Here is a 26,366-nt window from a genome sequence, read left to right on the forward strand (position 1 = left end):
GGCATTCCTCATTCCAGCAACACATCTTTTATTTTCTTCTGTCAACAAAGGTTGGTTTATTTATTTATTAAGCATAGTTGATTTGCAGTGTTGTGCCAATTTCTGCTGTACAGCATAGTGACCCAGTCATACACATATATACATTTTTTTCTCATATTATCTTCCATCATGTTCTATCCCAAGAGACTGGATAGAGTTCCCTGTGCTGTACACTAAGACCTCATTGCTTATTCATTCTAAATGCAACAATTTGCATCTACCAACCCCAAACTCCCCGTTCATTCCACTCCTTCCCAGCTCCCCCTTGGAAACCACAAGTCTGTCCTCTGTGTCTGTGAGTGTGCAACATGGAAGCAACTAGAGATTCTCATACTAAGGGAAGTAAGTCAGATAGAGAAAGATGAATACCCTATGGTTTCACATCTATACGGAATCTAAAACACGACACAAATGAACCTATCTACAAAACTGAACCAGCAGCACATCTTGGTGGGAGACTAGGTTTGGAAATCTGTAGACAACCTTTCCATGAGGAATTGGTGACCAAATTAGTTTAATCATGCCTTGGACCATTTATTTCTACCTTGCAAAAAAAAAAAAAAAAAAGAGTAGCTGCTATTCTACCGTTGATTTCTTACAGCTGGTCTCAGATTTACAGAGAGCAGCGTCTCTTTTTACTTCTGCAATCCTGTAAGAATCATCAGAATCTCCACAGTAAGGGGAGAGGTGGGCACAGTGGGGCAGAAACTGGAAGGAGAAAAATCAAGGTCTTTATCGGCAATGCCTTAGGAATATTCCTGGAGAGAGAAACTGAACTCCTAAAATGGAAAGAAATAAGGAAGCTGGATTCAGCAGTTTTGATCACTGAATGGAAGGGTGTGTGTAAACGGGAGGGAGAAATGGAAGAGACAAGACTGTTGGAGACAGAATGCATGCAGTCATGAGAAATGTGATCCAATTTCCTCTAGGGTGTTATTTTGGAGATATTTATAACTTTTTAACCAGTAATGCAAGAGAATCTAATCAAAATGATCCTCCTTTAAAAGCTAGACCTGGAGAAATTGACATCTTTTCCTCCTTTTTAAGAAGTTACTTTGTTTCCTTAAATGGAAAGTTTTCTGTGGTACATCTTATTTTAGACTCTCTACCTTTATCTTCTCTTTTTTTCCTATTAAAAAGAAAATTCGAACTGTTGGCTATTCTGTGATTTTTGTTATCTCTGGGCACATTGAGATTGGCCCTTAAGTATCTGAAGCTAAAGGTGGTGATTCCAAAGGAGAAAAAAAAAAAAAAATGGAGTCACCTGTCCTTATAACCCTTAGCAGCACTCGAAGCTGAACTGAAGGAGAGGCAATGGGGGGAGGGCAGGGAAGAGGAGGACAAAATCTGAGTGTAGAAGCAGATAAAATGACATGAAGACTAGAGTTGCCATCTGCTGGAGGATGGAAAGAATGACATTTGACACTCAACTTTTTGTAAGAGCAAAGCTAAAACTCATTAGTCAAAATAATAAATCTCCAAGTACTGCGTACTGCCAGTTAAGAGGATAAAAAAATTGAGAAGGGGGTGTTACCATTTCAGCACAGTACTTTCTGCATAATGTAGAAAATATATGGGGGAAGTAAAACAATAGCAACCTCTTTCCTTAACTTGCACCCTGCATACTCTTAAAAGGGATGATGAATAAGGCTTTATATCCTTTCAAATGCCAGCATGTTCTTTCAACGTGTATTTCTCACTTTCACCATTGCTACTTTGAAAAGGAAATTGATGATGGGGTTTCTTTAAGTATGCCTAGTCATTGCTTCCAGATTTTCTTTCTGCTTATGTAACATGGCTAAATGCATGAAGCTCACTTAAGTTCAATATACAGAGCACTGAGCTGGGACTCAGGAGGGACAGGTGGATAACCTCAGTTTGCCTACCAGCTACCAATGCAATTGTAAGCCAATCACTATCACTTTGGGGCCTCAGTAGTTTAAGCTGTAAAATTATAAATGAGATGGAGGATGGGCTGCAGTGTTGAAATGATCTCTAAGGTCCTTTTTAGCTCTCAATTCTGTGAATCTATAAGCATTCCAAATCAATGTAGCACTTATAACATGAATATTCAATCTAAATTGTCATCATTGCTTCCACGGAATACAGCAAAACAGTATCTCTAATGGCTTGATTAATCAGCCCTAACCATCTTCTTCACCAATGAAAGGAAAAGATGTTTCCCCCCTTCTCATAATGTAGAGAAAGAGCCAGTTATTTAAACTAGCTTTCTCTGATGTTGTTCTTGTTGGAGCAAGTGCCAAACCAAAGTTCCTTGATGAGGAAAACATCCACGAGAACAGCTTTAGGAACCACAGAATTAGAACGGCAAGCAAGCTCGAAAATCAGAAGTGGAAACAGAGGTTAAGGGACTCATCTATACTGATTTGGGGCCAAAATGGATTAGATCATTTAATTGGCAAATTCTACCAACTGGTTTGAGAAACTGGTTTGCAAGAAACAGTCATGTGACTTGGATGCTGTAGGTATGCAGGATTTAGGGCTTCCGAAAGGTTGGGTTTCAACAAACCCCAAATCCTGCATACCTACATCATCCAAGTCACGTGACCCTTCCTCTGGAACCAATTCTTATTGAGCCTGGAATGATTCCTCCTTTCTCTTGTGTTTAATATTTGAATCCCTCACTTAGCAGTGGCAATAGCTTTTCATTCATTTGACAAATATTTAATGAACACATTTTTGATCCCTTTCAGGTGGAACAGAAAAGTTAACACCTGTTTTCATGAAGCTTGTATTTTAATGGGAGATGGGGAGAAACATATACAAATAGGAACATATCCAGTAGTAGTATGCACAGTGGCAGATTATTAACACAGGGTGATAGAAAAACGATTTGGTACCATTTCTTGTTTGAGGAAGACTTCTCTAAGAACGTGCCTGCTAAGGACAGACTTGAATGACAAGGAGCTGACTCTTCCTAAAATGGCAAGGAATGGCATTGGGGGGAAAAAAATCAAAGGAAGAAGTGGGGCTGGAATAAAATCAATAAGAGGGATAGAGAAGAAAGATGAGGTGAGGGAGGTGAGCAAGACAGATTTTGGGGAGCCTCAAGGTCATGCTGAGAAATTTAGATTGTACTCCAAGCATTCTGGGAAACTAAGTAAAGAACGGAGTTTTCCTATAAATCAGTCCTCCTGACCTCCAAGGGTTAACATTTCATCTTTTTCTTTATTTAAAACAAAATTCTTACAACTCTTAGAATCCGCAAACACTTTGTACATAGAAGGATTTTTTGAATAAAGAGCCGCTGATTGGCTGACTGGTTGGGTGGTAACTGTTAAGTTAGTTAATATTTTACTTAGGGGCTTCACCCCAGGGCAATCAGAGGTCAGGATGATTGCAACCCCGCAACCTCAAATCCACAGGAAGGCTGAGGAAATGAGCTCAGTGTGGAGGCAGCTGCCCTCAGACACAGCCTATGATTTGAAGCCCAGACATGTGACAATGCCTCACACTGCTCCAAGCAGCCCTTTAAGAATGAAGGGAGCATCTTTGTTGACTCCTTCAGAGCAAAGAGAATCCTCTAACTCTGAAGAGAGGTTCTCACTATCTTTGCAGTCACCTGTCACACAGCTTTAAGTGAAACTTTGGAATGAGTAAATCTGTAACAGTGCTTAGTGATCATGCTTAAAAGAGTATCTTTGTGTAAGACTCTGTGTAAGACTAATGGGGGAATTAATTCTGAGAGGTTATTCTGTATTTTCTCTTTTAATACAGCCCCATAGTTATACCCTTTTCTTTTGACAGGAGAGCCATCTTTAATTGCAGTTCTAAGGGAACCAAGTATAATAAAGAGGTCATTAAACATTATGAAAACTAGAATGCTTCAAGCGTTAGCTGAGGGTAACCTGACTTATTTTTCTTACAGAGCACTAGAACAGGCAAATCCCAAGTAATTAGCAAAAAATTGGGGGGGGGGTATCATCAGCATCCTCCTTACCTGAACCCTCATGGTCTAAAGAGGTCCTCTAAGCCGTGATTGGAGGATCCTATGTCTTGGAAACCCAGGTAAATAGATGCCAGCACTTTTTAATCCTATGTGATATCTAGGAGAGCTAAGAAGTACATATGGATTCACTAATAGAAGAGAAAGGAAGGAAGGAAGAAAGGAAGGTAGGCAAGCTAACTGGAGGCAGAGACCATAACCCTCTAAGCACTTAGAACAGTGTCTGGCACACGGGGGTAGGGGGTTGGGGCGGACGGAGAAAGAAACCTGGGTAGAGAAAGAAGGAATTGAATTTGAGAGACAAAAGGTAAGCCAGAAAGAAAATGAGGTAAGAGAAATGCAAAGGAAGGGAGAGATCAAGGCAATTATTCCCAAATTTGCATGAGTATCAGAATCAACCTGGGGGCAATCTACCTCAAAAGACAGATTCCCAGGCCCGATCTCTGTTCTCTTATATCAGAAGCTGAGGGTGGAGTTGGATTGCCGCCGGGAAATCTAACAAAAATCAAAATCCCAAAGCTCTCTGCAGGCGATGCCGAGATTTGGGAACAAGCTTAAGGAGAAGAGAGGGAAAGGTGCGGCCGAGGCCAGTAGCAGGGCTGGCACTCGCATTGAGCCTGGAGGCGGCGGCTCCGGCACCGCCACAGGGCACCCACTTCTCTAAGAGAAGACGGCTCAGCTTCAAGAACAGAGTTCTTTCTCCTCCTGTTAGATGCGGTCCCCGTTTGCCTTTTCCCAATATCAAGCCCTTCGGTGGCGTTTGGAATGGCAGGTGGCGGACCACGAAGAGAATTACTTGGGAAGCATCGTTTCTACTTTGCGGGTTCCCCAGGGCAGGGCAACAACCCTGACCTGCCCGCTCTCTCTGGGATTGCCAAGGGACCCGGGGTGACTTTCGAGTTTGGCACCAAGTAGTGAGAGAATCTCTCCAACATGATAAGGAGCTAGCAAAAGTGACTCGGTCTCGGAAAATACGGACCAGACGGCAGTGGCAGCCGGCTAGCCTGACACGCATTTCCCATCGTTATGGTAACGCGCGCCACGACCGGGATGCGGTGGGGGAAGCGCGGCTGCGCGGGGACCAGGGTGGCGCGTGGGGCCGCCGCCCTCTCCGCGCGCGGCTTGAAGAGCCGCGGGAGGCCGGGGGCGGGAGGCAGCCCGGCGGGGAGCGCAGCCGCCCAGGCAAGGGAACAGTTGCCTCTCGGGATTCAGGCGACATGGGCCCGGATTGTGTGTTACTATGACAATGGTAAATAGGTTCACTGGCTTTCAGGGAAGTGGCTACGTGCAGTGCGAGCTACAGAAGGCACAGTCTTCCTCCAGTTCCAGAACACACGTACCCATTCATGGCTCTGCATTCACATTTCAGAAAACGACAGGCTTAGGGAACCCACTGGAATATTTAGTTTTAGTCACTGGACATTCTCCTGACAGTGACCTATACTGAATTTGATTCGGTGGCTCCAATTTTTTTTTTTTTTTTTTTAAGCCTGGCAGTGGAAAGAAGAGTGAAGCCTGTTTATCAGATGATAATCTGCTTTCTAGAAAAAAAAAAATGAGCTAAGTGTTCTGATAAAGTGGTTCTGTGAAATTCTGCACATACCAGGAATGTCTCATCATCATAAAAAAGCCAACCATATGTAAAATCGTGATTTGTTCTGTTGTTGCTTCCTAACCAAGAGGAATATCCACTCTTCTCTGAAGCCTGCTACACCTTTCAAAAAAGTAAACGAGAAAATGTAGAGCACCTTCAGAAGGGTTATAGCTTTTCCTAAAGTATAGATTATGATTACATAATCTACCATGTCAGAGGCAGCCTCGCAAAAACATGTTAGCAGAAATAAGGTATTGATTAAATATAGTCATAGTAAACACTCAACTTACAGTAATATTTCCCACCACTGGTGATTCTGCATTTTATCATCCATCAGAGCCTAAAAGTGCATGTATACATGCATTTATAAACAATAAACCATGCCACAATTAATAGGATTTTAGAATACATAGCTTTTTTATATATTAGAAGAGACAGATTTTTTTAAAGCTATCATATTCTTTTAAAAAAAAGATATAGTCCACAATTATCCTTGGTTGTAGTTCATTTGCATATATTTTATGAACTTAGTATATATAGCACAAATTATTATAAAATATGCTGTTTAATAAAGAAACATATTCAAGAGAAATCACCGGTTGGTTCTAACACACTTCTTTCACTTCATCTCTACCTGCATTTCCCCCCAGCATTTGTACCTGACCCAGTTAATACTCCCCTGGGAGTATTTCTTTTCTCACCAGTCAGACTTGGTCCAAGACCTCTTCTTCATCTCCGGTCATGCCCAGAGAACCAACATAATTTGTTTTTCCCAGTACCATGTCTCCCACTCCCCCATCATGTGGAATCACCCACAATTCAAGTCACACTCTCTTGTTAGCCCCTCTAACCACAGTAAATATTTACTTGGTAGGTCTTGGAGTTCTTCCATATTATGTCAATTATGTGCTTTTCTCATATTGCTTCTTTTATTTTTTCATATGTGAGCATGTCAAAGAAACTACCATGCCAGATTTATCTTTATATCTAGCACAGCGGCTAGCACATAAAAAATAATAATAAATAACGGATGAATGAATGACTGTTGATGTCGGCACACACTGGTGGACTCAGTTGCTTAGAAGAATTCCTATGGTTAATCTCCCCCACCCCCAGCTCCCTGGCCCCTCAGAGACATCACCTCCCTAATGGAATGAATATGGAGACATGGTTTGGTTCAAATAAATCCATTTCAAAAAAAAAAAAAAACAGAAAGAAAGAAAAGAAAGTTGAGGGATAATGGGAGACATCTGAATATGGACTGTATATTAGTAATATTAAGGAAGTGTCTTCAATTTGCTAATGGGTGATATATAAATATATGTTTATATTTAAATGTATAATACATAAGTATTATGGTTATAAAAATGTTTTTGAGATATATACTAAAAATAGGAGTAAAATGTTACAAGATTAGTGATTTAACATTAAAATAGTCAAAAATGAAAATGCGAAAGTGGCAAGATGTTCATAATTGTTAAATCTAATTAAGTTTAAGTACAATCAAGTAATTTTTAGTTGCCTTTCTTCACATCACATTTGATAAGAAATAGAATAATAATAAAGAATGAATGTAAAAAAGGACTATAACTCCACAAGACTATTATCTGGGGGTGAGTTCAAGTATTCTGTCACTCTGAGGCAAGCAGCTGATTGTATCATAATTTACAGAAGTAAACCATAGTTCAATCCTGGAGGTAGGGACCAGGGCTGCCAGAGCCCAAGGAGAAAAACAGCTAGTTAACTTTAGAACACCAAAACTTGCTTCCCATCTACAGCCACCACTTTGCTGGAAAATGGCCCATTGGCCAAAGAAGATAATGACATATGCTAAATGCTAGAAAAATGGCAACAATAATGAAAATAACTCCCAGGTATAGAATACACTTTTAAAACCAAATGTATGCGTGTGTGAGTGTGTGTGTGTGTGTGTTTGTGTGTGTAAGTTTATTTTTTAAAAGTGGTTCTATAAAGCACAAATACTAATCCTATTTTATAGATGAAGAAACCTACATCCTGATAGTTAATATACACCTTTATCCTTGAGTTATTTAAATATTAAATGGATGAAAATTAATTCCCAAGGTTAAGACAGTAGCTAAATCTCAGAATCAAAGCAAAATTCTTCCCTGACATTCTGGTTATTACTTTATAACATGCAATTCCTCCCTTATCTGTTCCTGAAACAGTTGGGTGGAAAACCTTGCCTCATTTCTTACCAGCAGGCTACAGGAAGAGACACTCTCCCTGCTGCAGAGGAGACCTAGTTCATGAGTTGTTACTGTCTTTATACAGAACATCAAAAGTTTCTGGAAGGCTTTTAAATATGTTTCATTTTAACCCTCCTGACACCACTGCAGTCAGGTGGGTGGTAAATGTCATGTAGTTTACTTTATAAATCAAGATTGCTTATGACAGCTGGGAGGATGTTCTGGATGGCAGTGGAATCAGAGTGGAGAGACTTTTGGAATTGGAGACCCAGATATAGCCTTACTATATCTACATCACCAGAGTCAAAGAGTTTTGCTTTTCTTTTTCAGCCCGCGGGGATTCTGAAAGAGCAAAACCATCAAAGTAAACAGTACTTTGCTTTCCACATTGGTCGAATAACATCCTGAGCGGTACACCTGGATCTCAAAAAAGGTTTCTGAAGCTTTTGCAATGTTCATAACAATTATAAGAGAGATGTACTATTCACCGTATTATGTAATGAAACAAACTTTGGGCTCAAAGAAATGTGGCAAGTTTGGCAATGTGCCAGTTATATTTCCTCAAACAACTATTTAGTTGTTTGAAACAGAAACAACAGCAAAAGATTGGTTGGTATCCATCAGCCCTTGTTAGGCAATTATAATGAAAGGAAGTGGTTGAATTCCATTAAAAACATTCCAAATTTGTAGACATCCTTCAAACACCAATTATATTGAAATCAAGTAGATAAAATGATATTCTTTCAGAAAATCACCTATCTTTAAAATGAGTACTTGGAGTTCCCTAGCGGCCTAGTGGTTAAGGATGTGGTTTGGTCACTGCTGTGGCTTGGGTAACTGCTGTGGACTGGGTTCCTTCCCTGCCTGGGGAACTTCTGTATGCTACAGGCATGACCAAACAAACAAACAAAAAACAAAACAAAACAAAAAAACAACCAAAAAAAACCATGAGTATTTACCCATACAGAGTTATAATTATCTGAACCTAGTTAACCTATGCAAATGGTCAGAGGAACTCAAGACTACTGTTTGAATAGACAGGGCTACCACCAGACCAGGCTCCCATCTGTAATAGGGTTTGTTGAAAGATGGAGCTCTCCCTTTGACAGTAGCTCACAGAAATAGCACTGAACCCCTAACATCCTGCCTTCCTTTCATCCAGTTATGAATTATTCAACAAACATTGACCCTTCTTCTAGGACCATTCTGATATCGCTAATGTTGAATGTCTAGTGTAACATGCAGCAACCCAATAGAGGCAAAAACAAGCATGTTTCCTATCTCTCTTGCTCTATGGACTGGGGAAGAATCCCTGCTTTGCTGAAGACACTGTTCAAAAGCCTGGTTTCACAAGGATTGAATATGATTTTGAGATTGTTTTTATATTTACTCTGTTTCCACCTATGATGGGTGTCAATGCTGCATTACAGTTAGAAGCCTACCCATCATATAAATAGGTTAGAACTAGAATCTTCTGAAATAAGCTATGAACACCTTTGTGTTCCTTCCACTTTCCAGCCCTTGTTAGGTACTTTAGAATTCACTGACTCATGAGCTGAAAGGGATCTTAGAAATCCCCCCAAACCGATTTTCATTCTCTATATACTGGAGGAATGTATGTGAAAACTACAGAGTTAGCAAGTGGCAAAGCCAGCATTTAAACACGGATATTCCAACTCTATGTTCAGGACATCCCACTACACCAGATATATAATCTGGATTTTCCTCTTGAGAAATTTCAGCCTAGGAAATGTGGGGGGAAAATAGGGAAGGAGGTTTAGAAACAACTAGATAGCAATTTTAGACAGCATTTAACAGAACACTTAGTTTTTAGATGAGTCATTGTTCAAAGAAACGAGGGATTAATATGGACTTCTGGGAGTGATTCCTCACTACTGCATGAACTCTTCAAAGAATGGAGTACTATCCAAAATATTTTAAATGTTCTGGTATTTTAATGAAACAGAGAAGTACTCACCGCATGGTTGCTGAATGGATGGGTGGCTATATGGATTTGTGAATGGATAAGTGAACAGTCTGGAGAATGGAAGCCCTTATAAAGTGGGATTTAAAAAGGGTTGGAATAAGAGGGACAATGCAGAAGCTATGCAATATTGAAAGGAGCATCGTTTACTTCAAAGATGCTGAACAAACAACTACTTGAAATAGAAAACACTAGGAAGGAGCAGCTGATGAATTTAGACGTTCTATCTCAGCATCACACAGCTGATCGTCACCTATTCTCATGACTTCACTGGATTATGTTTAGACTGGTGTTGTAAGTGCAGGGAGAGTCTGAGGAACTTGTTAATGAATCTAGACTCCCACATACCAAGTGAGATTTCTGAATGTGTGTGGTCGTTGGTATTCTGTTCTGTTCTTTTTTCTACGCAAAGAGCAACAGATGGTTGGAGGGGGCTGAGAGAGGATCCAGGAGGATAATTTAAATTGCCCCATCTTCTTTTTTGTTGAATTTACTCTGGATGAACCCTGGGGGAAAGGCAGGTTGTAGAAGAATCAGGTTTGGCTTTTACACAGAGGAAACGCTGATTGGTACCCAGCCCTTTTAGATGTCCCATGTATGGATCTAGGGAATGGAGAAAAGTCTCTTATTACAAATTCGAACTGTGTTCAGATGAGTGGCTTGGGTTTTCAATGCCCTAATTTCCATGTATGTATTAGGAAGGTGACAGAATCTCATAGAACTTTAGGAAATAAATGGACTTTATATATTAAAGTGCTTTACTTTAGTGCCTGAGATACTATTCTATAAGGTTGGGTAGAGCTGATGAGGATGCTGGTGAACATTTGTGAAGATTGATCAAAAGGGACATTGGCCCTTCAAGGAAGTGAATCTTGTGTCAAGATCCTCCTTATGTCTTTTTTTTTTTTTTTTAATTTTTAGGGCCGCACCTGCGACATACAGAGGTTCCCAGCCTAGGGGTCGAATCAGAGTGACAGCTGCCTGCCTACACCACAGCCACAGCAACACGGGATCCAAGGCGCCTCTACCACCTACACCACAGCTCTCGTCAATGACAGATCCTTAACCCACTGAGTGAGGCCAGGGATCAAACCCACAACCTCATGGTTCCTAGTCAATTCGTTTCCACTGCGCCACAACAGAAACCCTCCTCTTTGTGTCTTTAATCCCATCTCACAGGGTCCAGCACCCTAGCCATTGCACAGATTCTTCAACAGATGCTTGTTTTGGACTTAAGGCCTTGGCCCTTGCTGTTTCCTCTGCTTGGAATGCACATTTCCTGGAGCCTTAAATGGCTGCCTCTGACTCTTCATTCAGGTTTCAACTCAAATGTCAACTCTTCGAGGAAACATCGTCTAATCTTAGGTAAAATAGCCCCCTTCCCTTAATTTCTCTCTTCCATATTGTTCTATTTTCAGTTTCCCTAGCTCTTCATTATCTAAAAAAATTATCTATGTCTGCTTGCTTACAAAGTTAGTCTTATTCACAGATTAGAATGCACCTGCATATATTAAGTACTCAACAGATACTTGTTAACTCCTAACTGGTGCACAATAACAGGACCCCAAAAGCATATATGTTGAAGAGTATTAGCTACAAGCAAAATTTTTTGCTCTCTCTCTTTTTTCTTTTTTTTTTCTTCTGTTGAGCCTTGAGGTAAAAGACAAACGGGACTGCTGTATAGCACTGGGAACCATATGTGATGGAGCATGATGGAGGATGATTTGAGAAAAAGAATGTGTATGTGACTGGGTCACTTTGCTGACAGTAGAAAACTGACAGAACACAGTAAACCAAGTACAATGGAAAAAAATTAAAAAAAAATTAAAAATTTAAAAAAAGGAAAACTTGAGAGCATTGGTCATCATAACCAGATTTCCCCATTCAAAAGAAAGTTGAGAAGAGCTCTAGGTCCTTCGTTTAACTGATTGATTTTTGGCCATGGCATGCAATGGCTTGATATGCAATCAGTTCCCAGACTAGGGATTGAACCTGGGCTGCAGTGGTGAAAGTGCTGAATCCTAACCACTAGACCACCAAGGAACTCTCACTCCAGGACCTTTATCTAAAGGTATTTGTTCTCAGTCTGGTGAAATAAACTTATATTGTTGAAAGCTTAGCTATTCCTTCCTACTCACCACCCACTCACTTCTGGGGTCTAAAATGAAGGGAATCCACCACACTAGGCTTAATTTTCCACAAATTTAGACCAGTGGCCTACACTTGGTAGATGCTTAATAAGTTCTGTTGGTCTTATTACCTGTATGAAAGCCTAACTTGTCTTAAGATAGGACTGTCAATCTCTCAACCTTCAGAAAGCCAAGGTCCAGTTAAGCAGCTGTTCAGGAACATAAAAAGTCAGCTTAACTATGTGCCTTGCTGTTTCTACTTTAAAAAATTGTTCTAATAGCTAAATGGTGCTTCCTAGTTAAATACAATATTCTTTAATATTTATGCACTGTGATTTTAATTTTAAATTTCTATTTTTATAGACAAAGGACAATTGAGCAGAAAAATGTTATAGCCTCTCTCTCTCTAACTATTCATGCTGTGAAGCAACCTGTTTTACTGTTTAAACCTGTGTTCGTTCTGTTTCAATTGTGCCGAGGAAACAGTTCTGGCACCTTTAAAAATCAAAGATCTATCACTCAACAGGAGAACACAGCAACCTAGGAAAGGGAATTATGAGGAATAGAGAAAAGATACAGTGCTTCTAAAACCTTATTGGGCTTATGAAACACCTGGCGATCTTGTAAAAATGTAGATTCTGATTCAAGTATATCTTGAGTGGAGTCTCAGAGTCTGCATTTCTAAAAATCTCAAGGTGATGTCTTTGCTGCTGGTCCTTGGTGTTTATTGATGATGCTGTCTCGTGGGCTAAGAAATAAAAATCCGGGGTTCCCGTTGTGGCTCAGCAGTAATGAACCCAACTAGCATCCATGAGGACATAGGTTCAATCCTTGGCCTTGTTCAGAGAGTTAAGGATCCAGCATTGCCATGAGCTGCGGTGTATGTCACAGATGCAGCTCAGATCCCATGTTGCTGTGGCTGTGGTGTTAGCCAGCAGCTGCAGCTCCAATTGGACCCCTATCCTAGGAACTTCCATGTGCTGCAAGCAGAGCCCTAAAAAGCAAAAAAGAAAAAAAAGAAACTAAAGAAATAAAAATTACTTTATAGTATTTCATACTTAGAACATTAAGCCAGTACTATTTCATTTAACCTGAAAAAGTGACGATAAATTCTTTCCCTCCCATGCAGAGATGGAACCTCTTTCTCTACCCCTTGACTCAGGATGACCACGTGACTAGCTCTGGCCAATAGACAACAGCAACGTGCCAGAAGGTGAGACCGGAGAACAACTTGGGAATGGAGACTTGCTCTCTCTTGCTGCTCTTAGAAGCCTTCAATCACCACACAAATGCACCCAAGGTAGCCTGCTGGAGGATGCAAGGCCACATGGGAGAGAAGCAGGGTGTCCCAGTCAACAGCCTGCCAAACACCATCCCTTTGAGTGAAGCCCTCCTAAAGGATCCTGTCTCCAGCTAGTTCTCTAGTTACATACAGACATTTGAGTGAGCACAGTTAAGCTGGTCCAAACAGATGATCTCCTGACTCAACACAAAGAACTGTGAACTAAATAAAATGATTATAGTTTTAACCACCAAGGTTTTTGTTTGTTTTTTTTCATGTAGCCTCTAAAATATGAACTGATACTTAAGAAGGAGCAATAAATTCAAACCAGTTAATAAACTTCACTCCATAAGAATCTATACAAACCCAGCACTGTGCCAGATTGCACTAAGAGGAAAGGGGGCATGTTTATCAGTGATATGGGGCAATTCCTATGCTCTTTATTTATGGCTACTCATATCTGATCATCTTCCATGCCTTTAGAGGTAGATATTAGAAGGTCCTGAAAGCAGGGAAATAACAAGTTTATACTTAGGTTTCATTTTATCCACAAAGGCAAAATTAGCACCATCTGAAAAATTCTATAAAATAAGATATTGAAATGTCAAGATGTACCAGAGCCAGAACTTAGTACGGAATGAAATCAGTTCCATTATCTGTGGCTAGGATGAGGAGGTGAGACTAGCTAATACCAAAGAGAAGAACAGTAGTTGTCCAGCTATCCCCATAAATTCTTGGGGCCTGACAGAAAACAGATTTTTGCACCAGGGTCCTGCTGTAGTGTTTAAAATCCAAACGTCAGAATCGCTTTTTGGTACAGTGAGAGCCAAGTTAAAGTCAAACGTACCTGTGGACACTCAAGGAAATAAATGCTTCCAAAGCTGTTCTGGTTTGGTGTTAACAGATGTCCTAAATAACTGGATGAAACCACGAAAAACAAGATTTCTTGTGATTGAGATTAATAGTGTACTGTGAATCGCAAAGAGCAGCGGAGAGTCTAGTGCATCTCACAAGTATTTAAACATTCTTACCTCCTTAGGGTATTTTAAGTAACACCACATTAACCTATTTTCAGACAACAACACCTCTGTGAAAATAATTTGGCTGGCCAGCCACTTAATAAGATACAGGAATGAAAGGCTTGAAAAATCCAGCCCTTAATCTGCATTTCAGGAAGGAGGGAAAGGGAATAAGAAGGAAGAATGGATCCAAGGCACCCAGAGCATATTCCCATAGGAATCTTAGTCGGTGTCCCAGGCAGATGAAGAAGAGGGGACCAAAGGGTATTTTTATTTATGGTGCGGTGGAGTTTCTCAGGAAAAATGTTTTGGGTGAAACATGGACAACCTTTCAGAAGGACCATCTGGCCTTACACAGGGTAAAGCTTTTTTTTTTTTTTTTTTTTTGGTCTTTTTAGGGCCACACCCATGGCTTATGGAAGATCCCAGGCTAGGGGTCAAATCAGAGCTACAGCGTGTGCAACCTACACTGCAGCTTATAGAGACTCGGGGTCCTTAAGCCACTGAGCAAAGCCAGGGATGGAACTCAAGTCCTCATGGATACTAGTCAGGTTCCTTATACCTCTGAGCCATGATGGGAACTCCGGGAAAGTCTTTTAAGAAGTACTCACCGTCTGCACATCAATATCACTTCTAGAATTAATATCTAAAAACACAGTTGATCAAATGTACAAGGATCTATATCCTAGTCTGTTCAAATTGCTATAACAAACATACCATGGACTGAGTAGCTCAGACAACAAACATTTCTTTCCCACAGTTATGGAGACTGGGAAGTCTAAAATAGAGGTGCCTCCAGATTTGGTAGATTTGAGAGCCTGATTCCTAGTACACAGGCATCCCTTTTCACTGTGTCCTTATGTGGCAGAAGGGGCCAGAGAGCTCTCTGGGGGTTATTTCATAAGAGCATGAATTCCATTAGTGACAGTTCCATTCTCATGACCTAATAACCCCTGATGGTCCCACCTCCAAATATCGTCCCAATGGGAACTAGGTTTCAATATCTGAATTTTGAGGGCATAAGCATTCAGTTTATAGTCGTATATGTAGGAGGATGTTCAACCCAGTCATTTTATAAAGGCAAACAAACAAACAGAAACAACTTAACTGGTTTAAAAAAAAAGGAGAAAGACAAAATAACTAGAATGGTTTGTAGCCACTGAAGATGATCCTATCAATTTATGTTCTTTATTATTATTATTATTTTTTTTTTTTTTTAGGGCCATACCTGCTGTGTACGGAAGTATGAAAGTTCCCAGGCTAGTGGGCGAATCGGAACTATAGCTGCCAGCCTACACTGCAGCCACAGCAACACGTAATCCGAACTGTGTCTGTGACTTACACCACAGCTCATGGCAATGCTGGAACAGTAACCCACTGAGCGAGGCCAGGGATTGAACCCACATCCTCATGGATACTAGTCGGATTTGCTACAGCTGAGCCACAGCAGGCTGTATTCTGGATGTGGGAAAATGTCAACGATGAAAAAAAAAAAATAGTTACGGAGAGTTCCTGTTGTGGCTCATCAGAAACAAGTCTGACTAGTATCCATGAGGACGCAGGTTCAATCCTTCACCTCTCAGTGGGTTAAGGATCCAGTATAACCATGAGCTTGGTGTAGGTCGCAGAGGCAGCTCAGATCTGGCATTGCTGTGGCTGTAGTATAGGCCAGTGGCTAACAGCTCCGATTCTACCCCTAGCCTGGGAACCTCCATATGCCAAGAGTTCAGCCCTAAAAAGACAAAATTAAAAAAAAAAAAAGTTACAAAGTAATATTTATAATATTATCATATTTTTAGAAAATAGAAATACATGTGAAGTAAGACAAATTCTAAAAGAACATGTACCCAAAACTTAATAGTTTATCTCTGTACGGGTGGTTGAATTTAGGTGACAATCTTCATTTTAAATTTTATCTATTCTTGTTTTTTCCTATTTGTCTTTTTTTTTTTTTTTCTTTGTATGGCCATACCGGTATATGTAAGTTCCTGGGCCAGGGGTCAAATTGGAGCTGCAGCTGAAGCCTACACCACAGCCACATCAACGCTGGATCTCAGTTACATTTGTGACCTACACAGTAGCTTGCGGCAACACCAGAGCCTTAACCCACTGAGCAAAGCCAAGGATCAAACCCGAATCCTCATGGACACTATGTTGGTTTTCTAACCCGCCGAGCCACAGTGGGAACTATTATTTGTCATTTTTCTATAATAAAAAAAAGTGAAACTTAAACATCTGTGAGAAACACATACAGATTGATAGTGATAAGAAAAACTGAGATGTAATATGAGCTGGGAGATGCCTAAAGCTAGAATGAACAAGGGCTCTGTACCTACTGCTGTAACAATAGAAAACCAAAGTTTATTAAGAGCCCTACTAAGTGCTAAGTACGGAGACAGACAGAGACTTTGCATTCTATATGTTTTAAATTGAATAGGATGGAGAAATAATTCAGAAGATTGGAGTTTTTTTCAAATTCTACCACCCATCTTGGGTTATCACTTAATTTTATAATATCAATTATAAAACTAGGACTTTAGTGACACCTGGATTAATTTTTCAGGTTAGAATTTGTAAGTGCTCCAATAGAATGAATGCTTCTCAAAATTTAATTTTAACCTGGAGCTAATGGTAAAATACAGATTTGATTCACTAGGTCTAAGAAGACACCTGAGCTTCTGCCTTTCTAACATCCTCCAAGGCTGCTAGTCCTAAGCTTATAGTTTTGAGTTGCAAAACTCTAATATACATGATCTCATTGAATTTTCCACAAGAATCCTTTAAGACAGCCATCCTTAGTCCGATTTCATTGATAATGGAGTGACCTGTGCAGGATCAAATAGAAAAAATGGCAAAGCAAGGAACCCCAATGAAAAGTTTTTTAGCCATGCAGAAGTTCCTGAGCCAGGAATCCCACCCACTCCACAGCAGTGACAACACTAGATCCTTAACCAGTAGGGCCACCAGACAACTCCCCAGGTGAAATATTTTTATTCCGAATCTCCATGATGTTTAATGTCCTATTCAGTCCTAAAATGCTATAATTAGAAATGAATGCCACACTCATATAAAGTGAACAGGAGCAGGGTTGGTAGAGGTAAGCTGCTAACAGAGTTCAGAAGAATGAGGGATCACATTACACAGGAATCAATTAAGACATCACGGAGGAAATTTGACATCAACCTTGAAGAATGGCTAGAAAGAAGGTAAGCAAAAATGGAGAGAGTTTGTACAGCAGTCAGGTGCAATATGGTAGGATGGGAGCGTATAGCAGTGCAGGGGAAGCTTGTGGAGAGGGGTCTGGGAAAGGAGGGCAGGCTTTTAGAACTAACCAGGTATTTGTTATGAGTCAAAGATAACTCTAAGGTCTTCAGCATTAGAAAAATATAGCAACCTAAAAATTTCAGTACAGCACTGGAAGCCCTTTTTTTAAAAAAGAATTGTACAGAGTTCCTGGGTGGCTTAGCAGCTAAGAATCCAGCATTGTCGCTGCTGGGATTTGAGCCACTGTTGTGGTGCAGACTGGATTCTTGGTCCAGGAATTTCTGCTTGCCATGGGTGTGGCAAACAAACAAACAAAAACAAAACAGATAATTCATTTAATGGCAACTGGTAATCATCAAATTAGCCATGGTTATCTTTAAAAGTTATTACACTAAGCTGTGCTGTTGTTTCTCAAGGTGGATCACATACCTAGATTCACGGACATACCCCACATAAGGTGCATCCTATAAAGCAGAATTGGTTTATTGCCAGCTTTTGTAAAACCAGATCAAGGGAAAACTAGATCTGGGGAACACACGCATATTTGTTTGTTTTCCTACTTAGGGCCACACATGTGGCATATAGAAATTCCCAGGCTAGGGGTTGAATTAGAGCTGCAGCTGCCAGCCTGTACCACAGCCACAGCAACACTGGATCCTTAACCCACTGAGTGGCACCAGGGATTGAACCCTCATCCTCATGATACTAGTTGGGTTCGTTACCACTGAGCCACAACAGGAACTCATTCATGGTTTTAATAGAGGGAATGTTTGGAAGCCCTTTAATAACTTCCTTCCTCTCCCAACAAAGAAATTCCATTTGTCCCTGTCCATTTTCTTCTCCCCTAGGACTAGGACATGATTCTTAACGAATCATGATGTAACCATTTCAGTTCCCCTACTTGTACATAGCCTTTCCCGAGGCCCGGCCCTTCTGTCAGTGAGCCTACATCTTGAGTCCTTAAACCACTTCATAAATAAACTTTACTTCCTTCCAAGAAGCTTTTTAGCATTGGTCCCATTTGACCTGCCAGCTTTTTTCATTTGTATGTTCTAGAGACATTTACTCTCAAGCACTGTGTGATATATAAATAAAGATTATCAGCAAACTCCCTCAGTGTCTGCTTCTCTTTCCTACCAAGGAGGACAGCACTGAGTAGTTGCATATCTGGTTTACCTCTTCGACTTAATTTCATGCATTGAGCAATAGTAGGTATTGCCTTAGTGTTACTCCTATTATTACTTGTTGTAAGAGGAGGATAATGTTTGATGAGAATCATGACCTTCTTCTTTTTTTTTTTTTTCTTTTTTCTTTTTAGGGTCACACCTGCAGCATATGGAAGTTTCCAGACTAGGGGGTCACCTCAGAGCTGCAACCGCCAGCCTACGTCACAGCCACGGCAACACTGGATATGAGCTGTATTTGTAAACTACACTGCAGCTTGTGGCAAAGCTGGATCCTTAACCCACTGAGCGAGGCCAGGGATCGAACCCACATCCTCATGAATGCCAGTCAGATTCTTAACCTTCTGAACCACAACAGGAACTCCATGACCTTCTTTTTAAACTGTGTTCCTCCTAAGGAGGTATCCTGAGAGAAGCCTTGGAGCCTTCACCGTTTGGTCCCACGTGCATCTTCACAGGCCATCTGTAAAATGCCAGCTGTACGCTGTGTGCCCACAGGGACAACGGAGTTAATTCTCTCCTTTTGAAACTCTGACTCCCACCCTCCTTCCCTCCCTCTAAATGTTTCCTTCTAAAGAAAAGCCATGGCTCACTGCTACTGAAAATTAAAGACAACCACATAAAGATCAAGGTCCAAGCTGGTGCAAAGCAATGGCTGAACATTAAAATCATCACTTGAATTTCTCTTTCATTGAACACTGCCAACGTCTACTTGTGGAAAGCCAATCCTCAGAATGCATGCTCATTTCAGACTTTTGTCCCTTATGCCCTCTTGGTTTACAAACTATTTGGACTCAAATGAACAAACTGGAGGGGGTCTTCAGTTGAAATGAAATGGGAGAGGTACAACATATTCCCCAAAAAGCAAAACAAAACTGTATGTGACCTCCCCCCTTCCCGCCCCCCAGCAATATGTCACAACATAAAATGCTAAGAAAAAGCAGGAGGGTTTATTAGGCAAAGGTTACTGTCTAAGGTTTAGGGAGAGGAGGAATTAGTCACCTCTCCCTCCTTCACGCTGTATTTCTGGCCTCTCCACCTGCACCAAGCTCACTTTTCTCTCTCCTCTTAGTTTCCGATTGTGTTTAGGCAATCGCATCCCTACTTCATGTACCCAAGTTCCTTCCCATTTGCTGAACTACATTTTCAAGATTCTTATCCTTTCTTAACCCACTTCCCAATCACATGTGGCCTGATAGCTCGAGTTAGGTCTCTTCCTTCCTCCCTCCCTCTTTTCCTTTCTTTTTCCTTTTTCACCAATGAACCTATGGCATATGGAAGCTCCCAGGCTATGGGTTGAGTCTGAGCTGCAGCTGCCGAAATTCGGGATCTGAGCCTCATCTGTGACCTACACTGCAGCTAGTGGCAACAACGGATTCTTGACCTACTGAGTGAGGCCAGAGATCAAACTTGCATCCTCACAGAGACTACAATCAGGTTCTAAAGCCCCTGAGCCACAATGGGAACTCCACTGAGGTGGTTTTCTTGATCCCCAGCTCCCAAGGCAGTTCGGCAACACCTGCTCAATCTCTTTCCCCAAAGAAATATGGACAATGTCAAGGGTGTTTGTTGTTGTTGCTTTGGTTTGGTATTTTGCTCTGCCTGTGGTATAAGGAAGTTCCTGGGCCAGGGATTGAACCCACACCGCAGCAGGGACCTGAGCCACAGCAGTGACAAGCCTGGATCCTTAAGCCACTAGGCCACCAGGGGAACTCCTCAAGGGTGTTTTGAAAGTGTGTTAAGCATCTCTAATCAGCATCCAACACTGAAGAGGACATTTACCAACAGATACCTGTGGTTATTCCAGAAAAAGAGATCACTCATGTCTACATACAATCATTCAAATTGTAAACCAGGGAATCAGATGTTCCTATAAGACATAGGCAAAGAGATATGAAAGATCAAACATGAGGAAAGGGAGAGAGAACTTTAGGTGAGCTCTTTCCTTTTTTTACTTTTCAGTGTGTTGGCCCCTAAGAGGCATGAAATTAGAACTCACGAAAAACAGCCGTATCAACTTGCTGTGGTGACTCAAAAGTTGTCGTTTCTCGACTCAACTTTGCTGAAACACTTGATTCATGTTGTTCTTATTTAACCTAATTTGCATTGATTTAATCAGGGCTGGTATGCTTTAAATACATAATAAATTGGGATTCTGCAACTTAGATGACTTAGAATAGCTAAATTTCAATAAAGCTCATTTCAATCTGTTAATGTATATGGTTCTGCCAAGGGGTTTAAAACCGTAGAAAAGATGCAGACTTGCCATGTTAGAAGTGGGAAAGGTTTAACATACCATCCAGATGAAATGATTTGCAGGATAATAATGTGAAAAGCAATATATATATATTATATACACATATATATGTTGGTGTTTTTTAAATTACAGCCTAGACGCATCTTCTACGTCTTAAGTAGCATACTTAGAAGAAAACTCACATATAAATGCAGTGAATTTAATTTTATTCTCTTTCCTTCTTGCCAACACTCAACTCTTTTCTGCCTCTCTGTACCAGCTCTACAAATCAAGTGACATCCAGAGTGGGACCTCTTCTTGCCCATTTGGCAGGCTCTATCACCACTCTGCCAAACTGCTTGCATTAGGAGAATTTTCTTCCTAGCAGCCATAGGGATTGGGTGGCTTGTACTCAAAATACTTGCTGAATGGCTGGCCAATGTTTACCCCTGCCTGCCCCAGCTCCCCAACTCTTTAGAGTTTATGGCTCAATCAGCCAGCCTGCTGTCAAGAATAATTGTCTTGGCAAGAGGGGAAAATACTTGATGGTGAAATTGTTTATCTGTTAAAGTGTTCTGCAGCTCCTCAGAGGTGCCAGGACAAGACCTGCAGGTGCCCTGCCTTAGGCAGGAGGCAAGAGTGGCAGAGAGGCAACCACCAAGAATGGTAAAGGAAGACCACCATTTTGGTGTGAGACAGGGAAAAAAATCCCATTGGTGCCAGTAACGAGCTGTGGGACCTTGGGTTACCACCCAATGTCTCTGTACCTCAGTTTTGTCATGGGCAAAATTAAGGGGGTTGATCTTCTAATGTCTCTTTTAGCTCCTAAGACAAGGTGTGATGTTGAGGACATTTCACATTTGTTTTCTTTCCATTCAAATGATGCATCTCAGAGATGAATGACCAGGGCAGAGCTCAGATAAACACAGAAAGGAATGATTCATGTCCCTGTTCATATGACTTTTCCTGAAAAGTACCACCAGTCTTCGGTGACTTTGATTTCACAGTAGGTATCTTCAGCTTGGATGTAAGGACCAACCTCGTCACCTGCCCAAAGCCAATCCAACCCAGGAGCTTTGGTAATTCACTTCATTCTTATCAACATGAGTACAGCTATTGATAATGCCCACTTATTTTCAGTTCGTAAGAGACAGAAATGATGGGAATTCAAAAAGAGAAGCTGGAGATCCACATAAACAAAAACATCCTTGAGCATCTTTGTCAAGAAGCTAGGCTTGTCTGCTCACTTCCAGAAGGGTTTCTCTGTCATTTTTTTTTTTTTTTTAAACAGATGACCAACAGGTTCCTGACAATAGCAACGTAGACCCTCTCCAGACCAGCTGGAACAAAGACAGAGTTCATCATAAGAAGCTTAAGGAGCCCATCCATAAATGATTGCCAATGGACATAATCAGGCAAATATCTCTCTTCATCCTCAGAAGACACAATTTGGTAACAATCTCAAAGCTTAAGTAGGGGTGAGTGTATGGAAAGAGGTAGGTTTCCTTAGGATTTAAACTACCCCCTCTCTGCTTATTCTCCCTCACATCGGCTTGGAGTGGAGTGTACTGCAGGGCTCTGTAATCACCATGAACAGCACGTCAGGGTCAGCCCTCCTGGTGTCAGACAGCAGAATCTTTCTTTAATTCACCGGGACCCCACAGACATCTATGGAGACTGGTGAAACCCCGGCGGGATCTCAGGCAAGGAAGACTCCCTGCCACTGTAGCTTTCCTACCGCGGAGACCAGGATGGCTTCCCAAATCTGCTGAGTTTGGAAAGCATTCCCCCCATCCGCCACCTAAAAGGGCTGGCCGACTGCAGAACTCCAGTGACCGCAAGGAAAAAAAAAAAAAATCTTAGCTAAGCCCCCACAATCATTGCTTTCCTCTAGCTTCTCTCAAGTTGCTTTTCTACAGCAAAGGACCAAATGTTGATTTCTCTACAGATTCCTACGTATCTCTTACACGTAGACAGCTTTAAAGGGGGAGGGGAAACATTTCCCAAGGGGAAGGGGGAGCGGGACAGAATATTTCAGTCTCCCACTTGGATGTATCTTGTCATTGATGATGCTAGCCCCTATCTCTATCCCCTCTCCCCACCCCCTTTTTCTTTCTTTCTGAAAAATGGACCAAAAAAGCTGAAAGTGTTTTCCATTTTATCAAAGAACATATATTACTTTAGTGCTTCGGGAAAATGTTGGTTTTCTGCCCACCCCTTTTCAATCTGCCCATGTCTGAGGTGCTCCGGGAAGACGCACAATCGTGAGCAGCTTACGACACTCAGTGAGCAGTAGGTGCCTGTGCAAGCTCGCGCAGCACACTGCCTGGCGGAGGGAAGGAGCCCGGGCGCCGCTCCCCGCTCCCCGCGCCGCCGCCCGCGCCGCCCGCCGCCCGCACCTCCCCGCCGCCCGCAAAGCATGAGCGAGCCCGCTCTCCGCAGCCGCCCCGGGCGCGAATGGCAGGCGGTCTCCGCGGAGTAAAAGGTGGCGCCGGTCAGTGGTCCTTTCCAATGACGGACATTAACCAGACTGTCAAATCCTGGGGAGTCGCGAGCCCCGAGTTTGGAGTTTTTTTCCCCACAACGTCACAGTCCGAACTGCAGAGGGAAAGGACAGCGGCAGGAAGGCGAAGCCCCGGCTCCCGCACGTAGTTGGGAAACTTGCGGGTCCTAGAAGTCGCCTCCCCGCCTCGCCGGCCGCCCTTGCAGCCCCGAGCCGAGCAGCAAAGTGAGACATTGTGCGCCTGCCAGATCCGCCGGCCGCGGACCGGGGCTGCCTCGGAAACACAGAGGGGTCTTCTCTCGCCCTGCATATAATTAGCCTGCACACAAAGGGAGCAGCTGAATGGAGGTTGTCACTCTCTGGAAAAGGGTGGGTAAGACACTTTTTAATTAAATTCTTTCCCGAAGAATTTTTTTTTCCTCCCTTTTCTTTGCTGCAGCATCTAACATGGACCAAATCACCATCTCTTTGATCTTTCCGTGGCTGTGAACTTTCTATGCTGCCCAGCTTTCTGCATGCTTAGAGGTGAACGTGTGGCTTTGGGGAGGGGGGGTCCTTCTTTATTTCAGTATATTTATTTGATTTTTGCCCTTTTCTCCCCCTCCCCCGCTCCCCTCCCTCGGAATAAAATATGATGTAGATTTCTGACCGAGCGCTTCCAATGGACATTCTCCAGCCTCTCTGGAAAGATTCTCGCTAATGGATTTCCTGCTGCTCGGTCTCTGTCTATACTGGCTGCTGAGGAGGCCCTCGGGGGTGGTCTTGTGTTTGCTGGGGGCCTGCTTTCAGATGCTGCCCGCCGCCCCCAGCGGGTGCCCGCAGCTGTGCCGGTGCGAGGGGCGGCTGCTGTACTGCGAGGCGCTCAACCTCACCGAGGCGCCCCACAACCTGTCCGGCCTGCTGGGCTTGTCCCTGCGTTACAACAGCCTCTCGGAGCTGCGCGCCGGCCAGTTCACGGGGTTAATGCAGCTCACGTGGCTCTATCTGGATCACAATCACATCTGCTCGGTGCAGGGGGACGCCTTTCAGAAACTGCGCCGAGTTAAGGAACTCACACTGAGTTCCAACCAGATCACCCAACTGGCCAACACCACCTTCCGACCCATGCCCAACCTGCGCAGCGTGGACCTCTCATACAACAAGCTGCAGGCGCTCGCGCCCGACCTCTTCCACGGGCTGCGGAAGCTCACCACGCTGCACATGCGGGCCAACGCCATCCAGTTCGTGCCCGTGCGCATCTTCCAGGACTGCCGCAGCCTCAAGTTTCTCGACATCGGATACAATCAGCTCAAGAGTCTGGCGCGCAACTCTTTCGCGGGCTTGTTCAAGCTCACCGAGCTGCACCTGGAGCACAACGACTTGGTCAAGGTGAACTTCGCCCACTTCCCGCGCCTCATCTCCCTGCACTCGCTCTGCCTGCGGAGGAACAAGGTGGCCATTGTGGTCAGCTCGCTGGACTGGGTCTGGAACCTGGAGAAAATGGACCTGTCGGGCAACGAGATTGAGTACATGGAGCCCCATGTGTTCGAGACCGTGCCGCACCTGCAGTCTCTGCAGCTGGACTCCAATCGCCTCACCTACATCGAGCCCCGCATTCTCAACTCCTGGAAATCGCTGACAAGCATCACCCTGGCCGGGAACCTATGGGACTGTGGGCGCAACGTGTGCGCCCTGGCCTCGTGGCTCAACAACTTCCAGGGGCGCTACGATGGCAACTTGCAGTGCGCCAGCCCTGAGTATGCACAGGGCGAGGACGTCCTGGACGCCGTGTACGCCTTCCACCTGTGCGAGGAGGGGGCCGAGCCCACCAGCGGCCACCTGCTCTCGGCCGTCACCAACCGTAGCGACCTGGGGTCCCCCGCCAGCCCGGCCAGCACGCTCACTGACGACAGGGAGGGGCAGCTCGACAGCACGCTCGAGCCGGCTACCGTGGCTCTCCCTGGCGGCGAGCACGCCGAGAACGCCGTGCAGATCCACAAGGTGGTCACGGGCACCATGGCCCTCATCTTCTCCTTCCTCATCGTGGTCCTGGTGCTCTATGTCTCCTGGAAGTGTTTCCCAGCCAGCCTCAGGCAGCTCAGACAGTGCTTTGTCACGCAGCGCAGGAAGCAAAAGCAGAAACAGACCATGCATCAGATGGCTGCCATGTCCGCCCAGGAATACTACGTTGATTACAAACCGAACCACATTGAGGGAGCCCTGGTCATCATCAACGAGTATGGCTCGTGTACCTGCCACCAGCAGCCCGCGAGGGAATGCGAGGTGTGATCGCCCCAGTGGCTCTCAACCCGTGCGCTACCAAATACTCCTGGGCAGCCGGGACGGCCCGGCAAGCGCCAGGCTGGGGTCTCCTGTCTGTGCTGATATGCTCCTTGACTGAAACTGTAAGGGGATCTCTCCCAGAGACTTGACATTTTAGCTTTATTGTGTCTTAAAAACAAAACAAAACAAACAAACAAAAAACCGAGATAAAACACAACAAAACCCCACCCCACAATCTTCAGGACAGCCTATCTTAAATTTCATATGAGAACTCCTTCCTCCCTTTGAAGATCTGTCCATATTCAGGAATCTGAGAGTGTAAAAAGGTACCAATCATTGATTTTTTTTTTTTTTGTAAACTAAAAGGTTTAAAATAAAATAGCATTTACAGTTTTTACAGACTGGTGTAACCTAAATGAATTGTTACCTGTGTTAAAAGAGAAGCAACAGTTAAAATTTCTCTGTGTGTGTATATGTGTGTGTGTGTGTGTGTGTGTGAGAGAGAGAGAGAGAGAGAGAGAGAGAGAGGAGAGAGAGAGGTGGAGTGATCTAGTGGCCAGAGGGGAAAACCCACAAATTCAAGAGCAAAGTAGCCAGGCTCATTTTGAAACATTAAGAAGGACAAAGCTTTTCAGGTGGATGTAGCCCACATGATTAAGGACTGGGGAAAAAAAAAAGACGCTTTATATTATT

The 26,366-nt window shown here is 43.0% G+C and overlaps 1 protein-coding gene across 1 annotated transcript; it reads left to right on the plus strand.

Moving 5' to 3' along the window:
* Window positions 1-24,038: 24,038 nt before the first annotated feature.
* Window positions 24,039-26,070, plus strand: LRRTM1 (leucine rich repeat transmembrane neuronal 1). Its single transcript, XM_047781658.1, has one exon. It carries the CDS (start codon window positions 24,111-24,113, stop codon window positions 25,677-25,679), a length of 1,569 nt encoding a protein of 522 aa, XP_047637614.1. The 5' UTR covers window positions 24,039-24,110; the 3' UTR covers window positions 25,680-26,070.
* The last annotated feature ends 296 nt before the right edge of the window (window positions 26,071-26,366 follow it).

This window comes from Phacochoerus africanus, chromosome 5, assembly GCF_016906955.1.
Source record: "Phacochoerus africanus isolate WHEZ1 chromosome 5, ROS_Pafr_v1, whole genome shotgun sequence".
NCBI classification, from domain to species: Eukaryota; Metazoa; Chordata; class Mammalia; order Artiodactyla; family Suidae; genus Phacochoerus; species Phacochoerus africanus.